Source organism: Anas platyrhynchos, chromosome 2 (genome assembly GCF_047663525.1).
Source record: "Anas platyrhynchos isolate ZD024472 breed Pekin duck chromosome 2, IASCAAS_PekinDuck_T2T, whole genome shotgun sequence".
Lineage (NCBI taxonomy): Eukaryota > Metazoa > Chordata > Aves > Anseriformes > Anatidae > Anas > Anas platyrhynchos.
In genome coordinates, this window is record NC_092588.1 from 44820064 (window position 1) to 44839066 (window position 19003).

Genomic DNA, 19003 nt, shown 5'->3' on the forward strand with positions numbered 1-19003 from the left:
GAAACCAAAGGCAGCTGCACAACTTTGCTGCTGCAGAAGCCGTCTCTCCCCAGGTGGGATGGTTGGAGCCTGGTCAGGGAAGTCTGGCTAGAGCTCTCTAGGTTCAGGGTGCCCACAAAGAGACCTTTAACCCTGCCAACCTCATGGCTTTAAGATCTAGAGTGTGATTCTAGATTGCCCTGGCAGACAGAAAAGCAGCCTATTCATTCAGACTTTTCCTGGGCACAGCATGAGAGCCAGGGAGCTGCCTATTGTCAGTTATTTATAATTAGATGATATTTTAAAATACTAGCCAAGTAGGCATGCTCAGTCCTCTCATTATCTATCCAAGCCCTAAAGAGACACTGTGCTTCTTTGTGCTGCACGGCAGTGATCCCTGTTTGAACTTCGGGCATCTTGGACAAACTCCCAATTAAAAAGCAAGTAGCCAAAACGCAGGAGCTGCTCATGCATAGTTTGCTTTGGCTTTGAAAGAACTCATCTTCCAATTTGCCTCCGATTTCTGCATCCGGGCTAGGGGCAGGAATAAAACCAGCTGGAAGAAAGCAAGCAAGAAGTTCAGCTCCGTGCCGAAGCCGGGCTGCCCGCTGGCTGCTCTCCAAGCCGCCCTCCTCGTCTCCCCGGGCATCGATCGAGGGCATGGACGCGGCGCCCACTCGCCGGGGGCTGCTCTCTATCTCTGTGCTTCAGCTCCATCAGTCCTGCTCCTCCTGGTAAAACACAAGAGTCACCAACAGCAGGGCAATGCCTCCTCTTCAAACCCGGACTGACCATGTGAGTGTGCGGAGACTGTAGGTGTTTGAGGGTAATTAGGTACCCACCTGCTCGCTTTGGTTACGTGCGGGTACAGGAGGAGTATCTGAGCGATATGGGAATGCTAACATGAGAAAGGCAGCCAGAGCTGCACCTCCTTCTTTCCCAGCCAAGAACAGTCCTAATCCTGAGCACAATTAATTCTTACTGTGTCAGAGAAACCTACACCAACTGTAAGGCATAAAAAGAATGGCTTTTTTTTTTAAATAAAACATAAGAGATAAGAGAATGCTGTCCCTTTGGTAATACCTTGATCATCTTCACAATGCACAAAAAGAAAGAATGCACCTCCCGTGAAGAGGGAAAGCTTCTAGGTTTGGCGAGCAGCATACAGAAATGACAGCGAAGAAAACCCCATCATGCCTCACTTTCCCCTTGAGGATAAATTTATCTTTGCCCACAGGCTACTCGGTCTTAAGATATTTCGTTACGTATTGACAGGAACACAAATGATACTTGACAATACAACCCATAAAGCACGCAACAAAGATGATCTTTTCCTCTGGATTGCCCTACATTCAGCTGCAGTGGTACTGCAGCTTTGCTATTTGTCTGCAGCCACATCCTGGGTCTCTGACTGCAACACCATGCATATGCAGCTGGTCACATTTTGTATTTTCATACACAGCCCCCAACAGCTCTGCGATTCACATATACAGCAGGAAAATACAGGATGCATCAGTATAATGCAGATCCATATTTTTGAGACCAGGGCAGGAATAGTCTGACCATAAAAAAATGACATAAACCCATCTCAGATAGGAGCATGGGAATTCGCCAGTGTGTGTGTATGTTGATAGCCTCTTGCAGAGGGCAAAAGGGGCGTTTTGACCTTTTGTTAAATAGATGTCTGAGCAGAACTGTTAGGAAAGAAGCAGAAATAATTGAATGTTTTAGTAACCGGCCTCTCAGCAACGAAGAGCGATGGCTTACACACACCAAATTCTCCTTCCAGCCAGTCACACCACATAACAAATGGACCAGGATTAGTACTGCTCTTACAAACACACAGTTATCTCCACTCGCTCGCTGCAGGTCAAGCAAGCAGCCAGTGCTGGCTGAGAAAAGGAAGCACAACATGCAAAACCTTCCAACTCGTGCTTGAGTCCTGCCAGCAAAATCGCCTTTACTACGTTACACCAAACAGCAGGTCAACATATGAAAAAGAGTAGAAGCCAAGGGAGATCCCATGTTATCTGCACTGATACACACTGCCTCTCTGCTGCAAAGTCCAGAATACTTGCTTGCTTCCCACAGCAACCAGTTGAAGGTTGAATTTCTGGTCACAGGGACTAGAAATCTTCAAGTTTCTAGCAGTGTCTGAAAGGACTTTCCCTGCACACTTTCTCACTTGTGGTAGCACAGGCACAGCTATCGCCCCTGGTACACCCACAGCCAAGCACCACGCTGCTGCCTGGGCCAGGAAACAAGTCCTGGATTCCCATCCCTGATCTTATCAAAGCTGGAGGAAAAGATGAGGGCACAGAGGGAATAAGAAGCAGAGTTTGCACAGGAGCTGTAAGAAGCTGGAGGACAGGACAGGACCAACAGCAAAGTACCAGTACTGCTGGAAGAGGTGAAGAGGAGGAATGTCCTATCTGGAAGCAAGACAGGACAACAGAAAACCTGCAGCAGCTCCTTGCACTGCTCCATTCTGCTACGGCTAGACTGTACTACTTGTTTTGTCTTACAGCAACCCTGGAAATGCCCGCAGATAACTCCTAACGCCTACTGGAAGCCCACCAGTGCAGGACAGTAACGCAGGGCATAGGTTGAATGGTGCTGACAGGAAAGCCAGCAGCTCCTGGAACCCAGCCATGCCCTGAGATGGAGCCATCAGAAGAGGCAACAGGATCTCTGGACAAGAAGGAAAGATCTGTGCACATATGGCTTTTTTTCTTAATACCTATTAAGGAAAAAAAAAATACTGCTTGTAAATAAAAGGTTTCCTTTATGCATCTTCCCACTAACACAACCTTCCCTCTTTCATTCTCAAAATGCTCAAGCGCCAGAAAGCAACACAAATATTCAGTGCATGCTTTTATTGGGACAATTACATGAAAATTGCCACTGGGGAAAAAAAAAAAGGCAAAAAAAAAAAAAAGGTCCTAAACAGAAAAACTAATGCATGGCAGGGGTATTTGAGGATGTATGGATTACTTTAAAATAGTTCCTGGAAGTAATCTAGTAATTAAATATTTAGACTATATGATTCTTACAAACCTAGATGTAAAGAGACCACGTTCTGTTTGGGTCCAACAGCCGAGCAGCATGCTCAGCAGCTGAGTGAGGGGTACAGGCTCCCGGTAAGGCCAGCAGGCACAACTTGGAAACGGCTGCCGAAGGCACACACAGCTACCTTTCTCCACTTGCACTCTCAGGTCAGTTTTGGGCATGCACGGTCTTTCTCCTCAGGAAAGAGGCCAACAAAGTTTAAAAGCGATTGTTCTTGAAAGGCAGACTCATAGTACAAGGAGATTTTCCAGTTCACAGAGGCTGAACACTTCTTCATTCCATTCCCAGCGAGCTCTGGACATACCATCCTGTAAAGAGGCCAGCACGTGCAAAACTATGGCACGTCCACAAATAATTAAAAAAAAAAAATCTGATCCGGGACCACAGTGACCCACAACAAGCATAGTTTAATTTACTGTACTCATTACCCAGGGAAGCCAGTCACTCTCCACTCTCCTACAGGGTTGAGAAAGTGTTCTTGAACTGCCCTAAAGGATGAGAACTACTGTGCAGTTATGGAGCGGCTTTTATTTTATTACATTTTTTTTTTTTCTTAAAGCAGAGAACTTGTCCAGAAAACCACAGGCAACTTTCTCACCTGCTTCGTTTGGCAGACAGCCCTTTAAATATCACATCACTGAGAGGTTCCTATTACATGCTACTCAAACAGCAACCTAAGACCTCCAAAAAAGAAACAAAAAACAATATGGTCAAACACGTTCTTTTCTCTTTTTGGGACTCTCAAGGCCTCACAACACTGGGACAGAGGCCAGGGGAGAGCAGGACCCGGGGTGCACCCAGAGACTCACCCTGAGAGCTCGGCCTCTCCATGGAGGAGGGAGAAGCACACCATGTGTGCCCTGAGCACCATCCCAGCACAGCAGGATTCAGCCTTTTAGCACTTTGAAAGAATTTCTGGAAGTGGTTAATGTTTAACCTAAATGTGAATACAGCTAAAGCCCTCTCAGTTCCCTGCATCATCCTACAAAGACCAGTTTATTCTTTTTTTTTTTTTTTTTTTCCTGTACCAGCAGTGCAGAAAACATCTTGTGAATGAACAGCTCAGGGCTGTTACTCCCCCATGCTCTCCGATCAGCCCACATCCTCCCCAAAATATCCCAGTTGCCCGAGTTGCAGAGCGGAGCCATTACCCGGCACCACATGCCCTTGCACAGCACCCCGGCACGGGCAACCACTGTTCAGCCAGCAAGCAACCCCAGACCCAGGGTCCTTTTTGGAAAAGCTGCAGCCTAGCGAGTTATTTCCTCGCCCAAACCAGTTGGGAGTTTTGTCCTGACTGCGCAGACACAAAGCGGAGCAGTGCGTGATCCTGAGGGATCTCGGTCCCTGGGTTTGCTTAGGTTCCCCCATTTGGGCTGCCAAGAGAAACCCCCCAGCTCCCTCGCTGCCACCACTAAGGCTTCCCCTGCTCTCTTTGCAGGTATTCTTGCAGTGTGCTGTGTTTTAGATAGTATCTATGTTTGTGTCACTGAGATTCAGCCAACTTGTGAGGCAATTCCAGGATCAACTTCAGCAACCAAGCGAGCTCTCAGGCATTTCCAGCCTCTGAGACAGCATTTAAATCTTCTAAAGAGAACCAAGGATTCATGTCTCTTCTCGATGGAGCCCAATGACATGCTCACAGGTCAAGGAAACACACACAAGTCCAAGCTCTTCGTGATTACATCTTGCACAGATTAGAGCAGGAAGGATAAACCCAACAAACAACAAGCACTTTTAAAACAATTTTGCATTTCCTGAAGATGAGCACTTGGAGGAAGCTCCAAGCAACTGTACGCTACCACCAGAGCACCTTCCCTGCTGTTCTTCCAAGACCAAACCTGCCCCTTTTGGCTACGTACCCAGAAGCAAGGTCTGGGCGCAGGGGAATAAAACAGGGAGCGGAGGCAGCCCCAAGAGAGCAATCGGCACACGCCTTTCCGCACCAGAAAGCCCAGAGAGCAAAGAGCACAGGTCTTTGCTGCACACCTTGCCACACCAAAACTCCTCACAGCAACCTCATCAGGTCTGTGCCAGGGCCTGATCTGGATGCCGAGTGTGTTTTGCAGGGCTTGGAGGCATCGCTTCTCAGACAAGAGACGTGGTCCAGAGCCAAATCGTGTAGGATACAGTATTTCTTCCCCACCACCTGCAGCCTCCGTAACAGATGCACTCGTGGGGTGCTGCAGGTCTGGAGGCAGAGCAGCTCTTCTGGCTGATGCCGTGCCTCACCCAAGAGCTCAGGTGCTCTGGCAGAGACACAGCATTAAAAATTTTATGCTGACATGCATGCACCACCACGAAGACTGCAAGGCAGACGTGGCCCTGACTCTTCAATCTGCTCATCCAGCTCGATTTCATGCCCCTGCACCGTGCCTTCAGATCCCAGCATCAGCTGCTCTAATGAGCAGCCTTGGCTTACAGGTGAAGGTGCAGCGAAGTCAGCTCCCCAGGCTGCTCCTACTCTAAATGGTATGAAAAAAGCAGGCTGAACACGCCACATAAAACTCATTCCAACGGGGAGCACCATTCCAAGCCCAAATTTCAGGCATGAAATATTGGCTCACTGCGTTTTATGGAGGTTGGTTTTTGACTCATATACAATGCACACTACGCTGATGAATATTTTCCTATAGGGGAGAGACTTAAGCTTCCCTAATCCAACCGACTTACTGCTCCTAATGCCAAGAGGAAATGCAGCAACACCCATGCCCTTTGCTGCTGACAAACCACTGCAGGAATGACTGGAACACGGTGCAGCTCTCCTCCCAGCTCGCATCAAATCCTGGAGCACCAGACCACGTTGTCCAGTATCTCTCAGCACTGCTTCTTGGCATACTCCCTTGGGATGCCTTCACCGGGCCATTACAGGGAGTGCCAACCCGTGTAATCACTGAAGCAGGAACACCTAGTCCCAGAACAGCATTTACAGACAAAGCATAAGAAAGAAAAAAAAAGCACAACAAAGCCCTTCTCTCCTACACCAGCCGTGTACCATTCCTCACTACCTTATTTTGTAACAACAGCGTATGATTCATCGCACCACATTTGTTTTAAGATTAAGGGTTTTAGTAACCATTTAGGACACTTTAATTCTTTTCATTTTATGTACATCTTGTGCCTTATCTAAAAGCTACAAGTAATTTAAATTGAAAAATAAAAACAAACAACAAAAAGCCAAGACACTAAGCTTCCCCTAGGACTTCAGCCAAGGATTGAAAGACACGGGTCTTGAACTCTAGTTAGGAAAAGAAGAGCAACACTTCACCATCCAACACCTGAACTACTTAGCTGTCCAGGAAAAATTTTCTCTGGTACATATGCAGAGGCTTTGTTTAATAGAGTCAGAAATTTAGAAGCCAAAATCACGATCATCATGCACATCAGTAAGAAATCTGAACATTTATTAAGTCTGCCACAAGAGGAAGGCAACTGTTTGCATCTTAGCAGCCCTACAGCACGACCAAAGACCTGGCGCAGTGCAAATGGCACACTGGCTAGAGAGCACAAAGTACACGTGAAACCAGTGCCAAACATGAAAGCATCTCAAAAAACACCACAGATTTTTAGGTGTAAAACAGGTATGCTGCTGAACTGTTGTTTGCCTCACTTGGAAGCCAGCATTACTCCTGGGAATGGGTGTTGCCAAGTTACTGGACTCCATCTCCAGGAGGGCACGGTAATTTTCTCAGACACCGTTCAGTAGCTGCAGATTTTAAATGAATTAAAAGCTTTTTCACTAAAATGTTTCTGGAACACGTCTCTGCCAACCGGAGAAAAGGGAAGGAAAAAAAAAAAACAAAACAGTAGCAGTGGTTAGTGGCAACTCGTCAACTGTTTTCTTCATTCAATTGTCTTGATGGAGACACAACAAACAAGGTAAAGTAGGAAAGAAGAGAAAGCAAGAAAATGATGATCCGAAATGATGCTTTAATGGCAGAACATACAGAGCAAGCAGGTGGAGATTCAAAGCTGCTCAGCACAACAGGATGAAATTGAGCCTTATGGATAAAACATGCTGTGAGATCAGAAGGCTAAAACAAACAAACAACAACAACACAAAACCACCACACAGATAGATATTTTGTCCATCTGCACAGTATACGAGAAGTGTCACCTACCAAGATAACAGACAGACATACCCAGAGTGGGAAGTCAGATCGTGGCATCTGCCCCGAGTCTGAGCATATCTGAAACCTCCTTTTGGTCTACTTGAAAGCCTCGTCCCACCCTGGCATGATTCCTACCCCCTTGTATCAACAGCAGGCTTACTAAGACACTCGGCAACAGCTTCTCGAAAGAAGGAGGTCATTCAAGACAATCAGAGCACGGACAGCAGCACCCAGACCTTAAAAGAATAAGATTCTTTGTAGTTTCCAAGCATTGTTCAGCTGCACAGATAACCCGCGTTTGTGGAGTGACGCAATATGAAATTTTCATTATGTGCACAGCCAAGCTGTCCTCTGTAGTACGATGTCTTTGATAAGCTGCAAGGGTGCTCGGTTTCAAGATATTTAGAACTGGAATAAGCCCTACAATAACATGCTGCAGGGAACAACGAGCCACTGAAAATGCTTGGAGTAGACAGATATCACAGTGAAAGGAGAGAAAAAGGGAACCTGAATACCTACAGTAAATACAATCTCTTTGTGGCAAGCAGCACAAACTCACTATTCACCCCAGCACTGATCTTTGCAAGAGTTTAGTGAGGGGTAAGAAAAAGAAGCCACTTTTTAAAAAATAGATTGTCACCTATTGTATAGATCTTTCCTTTTTTTTTTTTTTTTTTAATAGCCACTATTTCTGTCATTTTGTCTTAAAGCAAGCACACATTTATGCCGCAGAGAAAAGAATTTCCTCCTGAGTCTTAATGGCTCGCAGTGATGCTCAGTCTCCCTTCCAGAAAAATTCACCATCATTTTTTCATAGTGCACAGCAGGGAATCACTTCTCCATGAGCTGAGGTCTTCCCCTAGGCAGCTGAGTGCCACAGCGTCTGATCCCTACAGCACTGGTTTCCCAAGCACATTTTTAGGGCATGTACAAATACATTTAAGCCTTGTGAAAAAAATAAAATACCAGAGGATGCCCTCTTAATCCCATAAACTTTAGTCTCCATACACAAGGCCTGAACTCTTCGTAGCCAATCTGTGGGTCAAAACTATCTTCTAGCAAAGTCTGCTTTTCAACTACTTACAGAAACAGCAGCAGTGGCAGGGTGAAAGGGAATACCACCAAGTACAAGAAAACAGACTCTTGGAGCCTGAAGCAGGGAGCTTACAAAGAAAAGTTCGGCCTGAAGGTCAGCTCTGTGCAAACGACATTTTCCAGATCTTAACTGTGATAGCATTTCTCTTTTTCCCTCCAAAGTTATCCTTAGAAAAATAATCATCAGAAATTTAAAGCCTTGAGATAATCATAGCCAGCATCATTTCGGCATTACAAATTACCAAAAAACAGTCACGTTTTCACTTTTTGCCTTTCCTGCCAACATCCTGAAGACAGCCAGCCCAAGCCTGCACCCAGGTCCATGCCTTCCCAGGGACCAGCTACATGCACCTTCTGCCCTCCTGCAATGGCCAAGAGCTCGGACAAGAGCTCTTTTTGCTGTGGGATCCCAGAGTGAAATCCTTTCCCCACTGACCCTGGACACAAGCCTCTCAGTGTCACTGGGGTGGGACTGCGCTGTGACAATGCAACTCGGGGCAGCCGGGGGAAGAGGGCAGGAAAAACACAGCACAAAGCTCGCTCGCCTCTCACTCTTTGGATCTTGCTTCTTTTCATCTGCAGCAGCCCTGTCTGAATTACAGTGTTACATAAAGTTCATTCATTTTCTTTCGGATGGTGCTTAGTACTCTTTCAGCAGCTTTGTGTTTGAGCTGTCCCCTGGAAATATTTAAGTTGTTTATATGTTGGAAAAATATTTGCTTCCTCTCAGGAGTGACAGAATTTTCATTCTGTACTCTCTTTGCCCAATTAACGTAACGGTATTCACCAGCAAAATAGCGAAACACAAAGCTGATTAAAACAAACTTGGAGGCACAGGCCGTCTTCAAAATGGCCATCTCAGAAACTTAGCTTGGCATCCAAAAGAATAACCTGGAATCCAACTGTACAGTCCTAAAATTTCACCTGAAAAACAGTTCACGTATTTATCATTTATACAGATAGGTAGGCACTGCTGCCTAATTACTTCCAACTGTACCTTCATGTAGCACAAGAGAATACTTCCTCCCATTCCTCCCTTACCCCATATCATCAAGAAAAATCCTCCCTTCTTAGCAGAGGACCAAATTTAGTGCACATAAATATTTCATAACTTCATTCTGTCAAGAAATCAAACTGAACTACTTAAGGGCATTCTTCCAGGAGCTGCACATCCAGACTCGAAGTATGAAACTGCATTCATCATACCCATCCTCCCCCTTCAGGCTGAAAGGCCTGAAGGTGAGGCAACGGTGAAAAAATGGAGATCTTGCGTGCATATTATCCAAGAACATTACCCCTACACTGCTAAACTCCATTAAGTACGGAAACACCACAGCAAGGCTGGCCTCTTCTTAAGAAAATACATCTCCAGTTTTTCAGTCCCTGTCTACACCCTGGTCCTCCACAAGAAATAAGTTCTGACTGTCACAAAACCTCACCATGACTGAAATAACCAGTCTCGAAACAACCTGCTGCTGCAGACAGGGCAGCCAGCCACACCGCCGAAAGGTGACTGAAGACAGACATCTACAGGTGGTTTGACTTCCAACAGCACTGAACTTGCAGCTTCCGCTGGTCTCAGCAGGAATTCAGTGCTTAAAGGTGGAGACCAGGGCTGTACCCCGACAAAAGCCGCAGAAGACCCTACTTTGTTAATAGGGGTGGCCCTAACCTGCCAAAGCATTGGATGACATGCACCTGGAATGGATTTGACGTGTGTTTCCTTCAGGACTGCACCAAGCAATTCCCAACTTGTCTCCTTTGGGACCCTATGCGCTGACTCGTGGCTGCTGCCTCTTATTGCCAGACAGCCTCCTTTGGAAATGGGAAAAGCATCCCCTTCGCACCACCGAGACCACGGCGCCTATGTTCTCTACGAAGTATTGATTTGTCTGCTGTCTGTAGTCCCTTGGGTTATAAAGGTATGTCTGTACAAGTAGGTAAAAGCAGACCCGGGAACCTCTGCCCGTGCTCAGAACTGGCCACACCTCGGCCAGCTCCAGCCCAAAGCCCTTCTGCCACACTAGCTCCATGCTCTATCCTAGCAGGGCTTAGCATAGGGTCGAACTTTATTCACAGGACAGCTCACCAACAGCTGCCACCCGTCTGGCCATCCCAGGACACAGCCAAAGAAAGCTAAGCGTGCTTTAAGTGTGGCACACCAGGAGCAAACAGCCTGTGCACAAGCTCAGCAACATCGTGTCTCGGTTCAGACACATTCCTCTCACCAGGGCTGACACTAGACCACCCCCCCCCCCAAAAAAAAAAAAAAAAAAAAAAAAAGCCCATGAAAGGGGCAGAGGGGAGAAATTCCTCTCCTCAAAACCCACACAAGGCTCTTCCAGGTCCCTCCCAATGAAGGGATTCAAGAGGAGTGGGGAGACTGGGAAGAAGTCTAAGACACAGAGAGGGAAATTAATAAGTCATCAATACACATACACCCTGTCAAAGCCTGAATCACTGCCAGGAATCTCAAGCGAATTGACAGCCTGAAGTGCAGTGACTGGAGGCCATCTTAGCTGCTTCCAGTGACAGGAGGTTTTACCAGGAGGTCCTCCTTGATACGGCAGCTTGGCCGCTATCACCGGACAGCACAAGCTCACCGGCGTGCCAAAACAGCCGGCTGCAGTTGAGATGGCAAAGACGCCTTCCTTTAACCTGCTCCCGAGCACCAGCTCTGAGGAAACACCAGTACTGCACAACCCAGGGACAAAGTCACCAAAGCCCTGGCTGGGATCGCCAGCGGGTGACGGGAGCTGCAGGTAGGCAATAAACCAGCCCAGGGCTCGCTGGCACAGCGGGCAGTGACAGGGGACAATGCCCACACTCTCCTGTCACTTTGCAAACGAAGAGAAAACTTTATCAGGGAACCGACCCACGGCAGCGGGCACCTCCAGGGCCACTCCATCGGGTACCCCATTACCAAACCCGGCCAAAAATCTCGGTTTTGAGTTATCGTCAGCTTTCCCGCACAGACGGGAGGGCCGGAGCGGTTTCGGGGAGCCGCCACGCAGTGATATCGCCAAGCGGCCGTCTGAGTTTTTGGGGAGAGCCCCCTAGCCCCCCGGCCGGGCTGCTTCCTAAGGCAAGCACCCGGGCTGCTGCCTTACGTCCTGGAGCAGCGAGAGAGACACACGCAGACTTGGGAACTGCAGGTGGGCAGCCACAGCACCGCCGACAGAAAGTTCCCGGGGGCTCCTCACGCCGCCCCTGCTGCTTCACAGCCTCCCTCGGTGCGGGATCTGCCGCCCCCCTGCAGCATCCCCCCTGCAGCACGGCGGCTGCCGGGCACCGCTGCCCCCCGCTGCTCCCCCCCGGCCATCTCGGTGCCAGCTCCCGCTCCCGGTGCCCGCTCCCGACCCCGGCGCCCCACACACCGCTGTCCAGCCGGGCGAGCTGCGGCAGGCGGTAGGTGCTGACGAGCAGGTCCAAGGGCACGGCCACCGCGCTCCACTTGACGTCCTTCAGGCTGAAGCCCGGGCAGGGGCCGGGGTCCATCTTCCCACCCGGAGCAGGGCGGGCAGCGCCGGCGGGACGGGAAGGGAAAAAGGAAGGGGGGACGGGGGACGGAGCTCGCCTCGCTCAGCTCCGCTTGATGCGGGACATGCCGGGCTAGGGGAAGGGGGAGGCCGGCCGGGAGGCTGCCGCTGCTCCCGCCGCCCCTCGGCACCGGCTGGGGCCGCCCGCTGCCGCCGCCGCCGCCGCGCCTGGCCCAGGAAGCGCCATCCCGGCACTGACTAATCAACAGGGTGCGAGCAACGCCTGCGCAGCTGCCGCTCCTCCCCGCTCCGAAAAGGAAAGGAAAGGAAGGGAAAGGAAAGGAAAAAGTGCCGGCCCGGCCGCACGGCGGGGAGCGCGGATCGCCGCCGCCGAGCTGAGCCCAGCCGAGCCCAGGCCAGCCCTCTCGCTCCACCCTCCGGGCGCTCCCCCGAGGCGCAGCCCCGGGAGTGCGTGTGGGGGGGGGTTTGGGGTGTGGGGGAGTGTTTTCGGGCGATCCCAGCGCAGGTTGTGGCCTCCTTGGGGCTGGTGGAAAGCCCCCTGCACGCTCGGGGCTAGCAGATGAAGCGCGTTTCAGGGCTCTCGTTTAAGGAGCGCTGCCCCTCGTCGCCTGGCTGCTCGGGAAATTTAGGAAATTGACCTGTGAGATCCACCCTACCCTCAGAAAAACCCAACCACAAGCCAACCTTGATTGCTATGTTTAGTTTTCACCCATGAACCAAACGGATATTGCAGGTATGAAGAGCAGTGGAAGGAGCATCTTTGGTTTCTCTGTTCCGCTATTACTGCACGTGCAACTATTAAACATATTCCCTATTTGATGCTCTTCAGGCCATAGGGAAACCGAAAACCAGCTGCTGGTTCTCCTTGCAAGGTGGCTTACGTGAGGAGGTCTCACAAAGCGCTCTCTGTCACCGTTTTTTATCGCCATGCAGGATCCCCAACAGAAACCGAGGGTACTTAAACAGGAGCGAGTAACTCACAGGTGGCTGCCCTGTGCTGTGTTCAAGTTTACTTTGTTCACTTTTGTGTCAAAGCTATTTCACGGCAGTAAAACACTGTATTTAAGGCTATCCATACGTATACATTCAATGGCTCTAGGTGAGGCTGTACCGCTGACTAGAAACGGCGCCTCCCAGTGATTTGCAGGACGACAGCAGGCATCCCCAGCTGAGGTCCCTCTGTGGGATCCATCTCCCGTGGCACCTCTCTCCAGGATGGCTCGGTGAGCTCGTGAGGAGCCGTGGCAAGCAGCCGTCCAGCCGCCCGTGCCTCCTCATGCCCCTTAGTAAGGGGCTGACCGCTGCTGCCTACTTTGTGGCGCCGGGTGCCAGCACGAGGAGGGCCGAGACAGATCCGCTCTTGTTCTGGTCTGCTGCAAACAGGCCTCAAATGGACTGTGGAAGCCAAAGAGGATGACACAAGCCCAAGTTAGCTTGCTTTAAATGGGTCTGGGTTGCTTTGAACTGCATACTGATGTGGGCCCGTACTTCAGCTATGCAGTCTGGCTCTGGGATTTCCCAGCCCTATGAAAAACCTTCATTCTCTGAACTCAGTCATGGTGCTGTTAGATCCTACTTACCAGAACTGCTAGCTTTAAAAGACAATGTGGATGATTTTTTTTTTTTTTTTTTCAAAGTCGATTCCTCTTTATGAAGTTTGCAGAATGCTTTGAACTACTTCAGTGAACTGAGCTATTGAAGTGCAAAGTGATATAATAGCTAAAAGCACTGCTGTTGAAACATGGAAAGCCAAAGAATGGTTTTGACTTGTTCAGGTTTGATGAGGTTACTGGACGCAGTGTGCAAGGTAAAGCAGATCAGGTCAGACTGGGATTCACCAGGACCTGGAGCACTAGTCTGTCGAGATGTGTTTCTAAACGCAATCCTAGCCAGCATTAATTCCAGGATAGATATGGCCTCGCGGCGTATGCTGCTCCCAGGCATCATGCAGTTCTGCTATCTGGGAAGAAACATGTCTTTCACACCTGAAACAGTTACTGCTGATTTTTCATTAAAAAATCGTTCCTTCTTCTTCGGTGTAGTCACACGTCTTTTAAGCCTGTCTTCAAATATAACCCTGTTTGTGTTTTCCCTCACCAGTGGAAGTATAGCCTCCTCTAACCCATTCCATTGGAGCAAGACACATTTTTTTAAGTGCAATTTCTAGATCCTATCTAAATTTCATTTAGTTATTTCCAGGCAAAGAGACATCACAAAGCCTATTATTATTTAAATGTCTCACTTGAGCTCTTAAATTGACTTTGTAATGTGTCCTATCTGTACTATAGCTGAACCTTTTTGAAAGATATTATTGCACACACAGTATTCAAATCACAAGAACATGCGAATCGCAGACTATTTCGTACTTTAACTGTACCTTATGTATAATTAACACTTTAGATATAATCATTTCTCTGATGTTTAGCGATGCCTCAGTCCTTTAGTATGATCTCTTACTAAAGTCTCCTCCTGCGCAAAATACTAATGAAGCCATCAGACCTCTAGAGAAATTAAAGTTAGCAAATCTGCTTCAGGATCAGGACCTCAGTTATGCAATATCATAATTTTTCTGCATGGGTGTTTCAGGTGGCATTCATTTTTTTTTTAATGTCTACAGGAAATTGTAGCCATAAAAGCATAAGCATAGGCAGGGGGACTCAGAATAATTCCTAAAACTAGTCTTAAATGCATTTTGAATTGATTGGGTCTCATGTTGATTTATCAACACATTTACGCAGCAGGCTGCAAAATCCCCAGTATATTTATTCCATTGCTAATAAAATGATTTTTAAAGCATTTCAGATCATCATCAATTCATATCTATGCTAACATTTGAACTGGATGTGTATGTAAAAAAAAACACACTAATTTTAGTATGAATCTGCTAGTTTGCTTTACACTGTAGAATGCATACACCAAATAAAATTCTGAGCCTTATACAGTATGCCTCATCTGAAGCCATTCTAGTCAGCATTTCTTTAAACTCCCCCATGAATTGGCATTCCTTCTTCCCACATGTGACTTGCCTTTATATGAATGGTCTAATTTTCAGAATAAATATTTACAAGTCCAGTGGAAAACGACAGGAGATGCAGTGATCATTTCAGAATCAGATGCTAAATACCTACCTTTCTTTCAGGTGAGGGGGGAAGTTGAAATAATATATTTGGTACAGGTGACACCTGTGCATCTCACATTTTCAAAGAGAATGCAGTTCCTGCCTCAGTGGTATAATCCAAACAATCTTTGCTTGTGCGGGGTATTGTAAGGAGATCTGAGCATCCTGGAAACATTTTTTGTTGCCTGGGAACCTAACTATCTGCACCTCCCTAAGGTGGGCCACCGACTGGATAGTACCTAAGCCACAAGTAATAGAAAACGCTATAAGAAAGCATAACGTATAGAAGGAATTCCTATTATACAGAAAAGCAAACAAATAAAACCCTACAGATCAATCTGATCCCCTTCTATGTATTTGTTTGCACTGTTAGGAAAAGGAGGAGGAATTAAATAGAGACCTAAACATGGAGAACCAGTAGCAAAATTTGTGTGAGTTCAGGACAGCGTAAGAGTTTTTTCAAAGGTGCACTGCTGAAGGCAACACTGCAGAATTTGGTAAACACACAGGAAGGTGAGGAAGTGAAATAACAGACTAGCTTGGCTGAATCATATGATCTTCAGTGACATGAAAGAAGTAAGAAGTAGGTCAAATTACATATAGAACATGTACGGACAACACAGAAAGATAAAGTCCCAAAATGTTAAACCATTGGAATTAAAAGATAGCAAGGAAGCTGGAAAATGGCAAAGTGAGAAGACTAAGGAAAAAACTGTTCTGTTATTCCACAGAAGGAGAAATCTATTTAATCATCATCACCCAATCACTGATGATGCTGAGACACCGGTATTCCTAATGTTATTTTTTAACCTTGGTCTTCAATTCAAGAAAGCAGATGTGATTTCACTGCTAGCACCATTGGCAAAGGACTAAAAGCTTAGGCAAGGAAAATGAAGAAACTACCTGCAAAATACTTAGATAAGTTAAAGCTTTTTGGATAGACTGGACCTGATGAAATTCCCTTATGTTTCAAGCAGTGTTAGAGCTGCAGCTTGTTTTATCTCTGAGAATAAAGAATGAGGGAGGTTCCAGAAACAAACAAAAAAAACACTGATTTGGACAGGCAATCCAACCATTTTTAAGCATATTGAAAGTAAAGACATAAAATATTAAGATAGATACATAGATATAAAGATATAAAGATATAAAGATATAAAGATATAAAGATATAAAGATATAAGTAGCAGCATGGGTTTGTCAGTAACAAGCAAGAGCAGATCAATCTAGCCCACTTCTTCCAGATGGTAACAGGCTTCATGGTCATGGATAGGCTGGAAAAAGTGAGCATCATAGGGTTTCATATAAGTTGCTCTTAAATGAATGGGAAAAAAAATGGTTTAGAGAAATACATCATTTGAGTGCAAAATGATTGGGAAATAATTGGTACTCCCAAGCTGAAAGGATGTATTGAATGGGATTTCATGGAGATCCATCTTGAATCCAGAGCTACTCGGCATTTTCATCAATATCTCGGATGACTAAACAGAATGTACTTATTCACATGCAAAGACTGTATCTACAGGAAGAGGCTCCAGCTATGCTGGCATACAGCATTACAATTCAGACGGATGCTGGCAAATTAGAGAAGCTGAAATGCCACTGAATAAGGAGAAACAGAAGGTTCTACACATCCAGAGGAATAATCAACTGCATAAATACCAGGATGGAAAAGCAGTTCTTCCGAGGAGAGATTACGGATCACAAGCTGAACAGTTAGCAACGTTAGGCTGTCTTACATTATGCTGATGCTGGAATGCAGAAGTAGGAGTATCAAAGATAAGATAATGAAATAATCATTTTGATCTCTCCAGCCATTGTTACTTAAACTGGAATAGTTTGCTCAGTTTTCAGTCCTGCACTCCAGGATAGTTGAAAACCAGCTCAAAAATAAAGAGGAGAGCAACAAAAATTGCAAAAGATTTAGGAAACCCATCCTACAAGGAAAGGTCAAAGGGACTGGTGTTCATTGGCCTGAAGAGGAGAGAGAGGGCAGACAGAGGTATTTCATGTACGTAAAGAGGAAAGAGAGAACGAACCTGCTTTCCATGTCTACCAGTTAGGTTAGGTATTAGGAAACTTCCTGCTTGCAAAACCAGTTCAGTAAGGATTGTACATTACTCAGAGGGACCAAAATCCCCGTCACTGCAGGTCTTTAAACATTTTCCTGCAATACAGCAGGGACAGCTGATCCGCACTTGAGATAAGAGGAGGAACTAGACAGCCTTTCAAAATCCCTTCCAGCACTATTTTCTTCATCTGCCCTGGCTGTAACTAAGGCAGGGATTATCCTTTGTTCTTTGTTTTCAGATTTTGCTCTAAATACTAGGTTTAGCGACAGGCCATGAAGAGTTGTCTTAGGAGCAGCTGTAAATACGTAAATCTTCTTGTCTTTCATGCCCCTTCTGCAAGCCTATTAAACTGCCTGGTGGCACAGTAACTTAACAGTACGCATACTAGATCCCATGTGCTTCAGAAAGCAATTTCCATTTAAGCTCCCTGTCTCGATACCAAATTTGATTGGAGACAATCTGAAGACAGCCTTCAAAAAAGAAGCCCTTTTAGAAGGGTAGTGGCATTCCACAACTGTAAACTGATGGAGTTTGTACTCCCGGATGTACTGGGATGGCTCATCACACAACCTTGCACACCAATATTATCCATTCACAAATGGTGGTAGAACAATTACATTTAATAATCATCAAGAGTACCATCTCCCAGAACAACAACAACAAAAAAAAGACAATATAATCCCAACAGTTCTTCAGATTTCCCAGCTAGCATTTGCTTTGTGTGTCTGCAGAAGGTTTGATTTGTGTTCGGTTTGCGTTTAATTAAAGAAAAAGAAAGTGGCATGATTCTGCCCTCATTCAAATTTAACTAAAATGTGGTATCCTCCCCTGAAATTAAAGCTATTATACACCAGTGTACACAGATCCACATGAGCAGGATCAGATTCCTGATGTATTTATACTTTAAGAAAATAACATAAATACCTCACATCAAACAAACACTGCGTACCCTTTTAATATAGTGATCATTTACGACAAAAGAACTTGGAAATAAAGGTATGCTGCTAAAACCTGCATAAATTATTCAACAGAACAATAAGGCAAGATAATTATTACTGGATTCATTCAATTGTTCCGTGTTTTCTGCTTTCCAAAGAAGGTTCTGCAACATACAGAAATTGTTTATTCTTTTATCTCAGCCCTCATCTTTGCAGCCTCCCTGTTCAAGGGTTTTCAAGTAACACATACATTTCTGAAATGGACAGAAAAGAAGCCAAGCCAAAAATTTCCAGAAAATTATCTTAGGAGACTACACTAAATATCAGCTGCCTGAAAAGATGTTGTCTTGTGAATAGCATAAGTGAGTCCTTATACCAAAAGCTTGTCTGTGTGATGTCAATGTTCATTACATTACGAATCTGATATAAATAACACAAAAAATGTTAAGGTAAATGATTTTAATACAAGAAAATTAGTGCACTTAGATTTCATTTGTACAAACATTTGTATGCAAATGCAGTCCTCCTGAGATGCATCTAATAATTCCAAAGTCAGATAATTGTTTTAACTTTATATTAAAACTATGAAAATATATTATAAATGTGTCAAAACATTTGGCAGCAACATTCGTGTAATAAAAAAGATGCTTAAATACTGTGTTCTGTGATTACAGGCTCCCTTTTACAACCTTTTATGTTCCTTTGCAATAGTTAATATTTTCTGAAGAGGAAATGAAATAATAAACAATATTTCAGAATGCACAGCAGGTTCTCTTCTTACTTTCATTTAGATCCACAACATCTAAGTCATATAATACACAGGACTTCTGTAAAACAAATAAAAGCAAACATTTAATTAAGATAACTGCAGTACAATAGTTGAAAAACTTGAATTTTCACATATTTTAATATGCAAAAGACTCGATGGGGTCACTAGATATATTTTTCCTTTAAATGTTTAAATAAAAGATTGGAGTTTTCTAATAAATTAGAGGGAGACTGATGCCCATGCAAGTCACAGCTCGATGTATTTAAATTCTATAGCTGCCTCAAAGGTCTCTTCTTATTCTGAAGGTGACAGAGGATAGAAAACATCTTTTGAGGAGACACTACATACCATATG

At 45.7% G+C, this 19003-nt stretch overlaps 2 protein-coding genes across 3 annotated transcripts in view; both read right to left on the minus strand.

Annotated features, from left to right (window-relative positions):
- Positions 1-12165, minus strand: part of GAREM1 (GRB2 associated regulator of MAPK1 subtype 1) — a 101138-nt gene extending 88973 nt beyond the window's left edge. Inside the window, exon 1 of the mRNA XM_027452172.3 lies at positions 11633-12165. Within this exon, the coding sequence (XP_027307973.3) occupies positions 11633-11753 (121 nt within the window). The 5' untranslated portion in view covers positions 11754-12165. The remainder of the gene's footprint in view (positions 1-11632) is intronic.
- Positions 12166-18324: 6159 nt separating this feature from the next.
- LOC101793831 (ras-related protein Rab-10) overlaps positions 18325-19003 on the minus strand; it is a 30197-nt gene continuing 29518 nt past the window's right edge. For both annotated transcript variants that reach the window (XM_038174003.2, XM_021271443.4), the window contains one exon: positions 18325-18707. In XM_038174003.2, the coding sequence (XP_038029931.1) occupies positions 18633-18707 (75 nt within the window). In that variant the 3' untranslated portion in view covers positions 18325-18632. The remainder of the gene's footprint in view (positions 18708-19003) is intronic.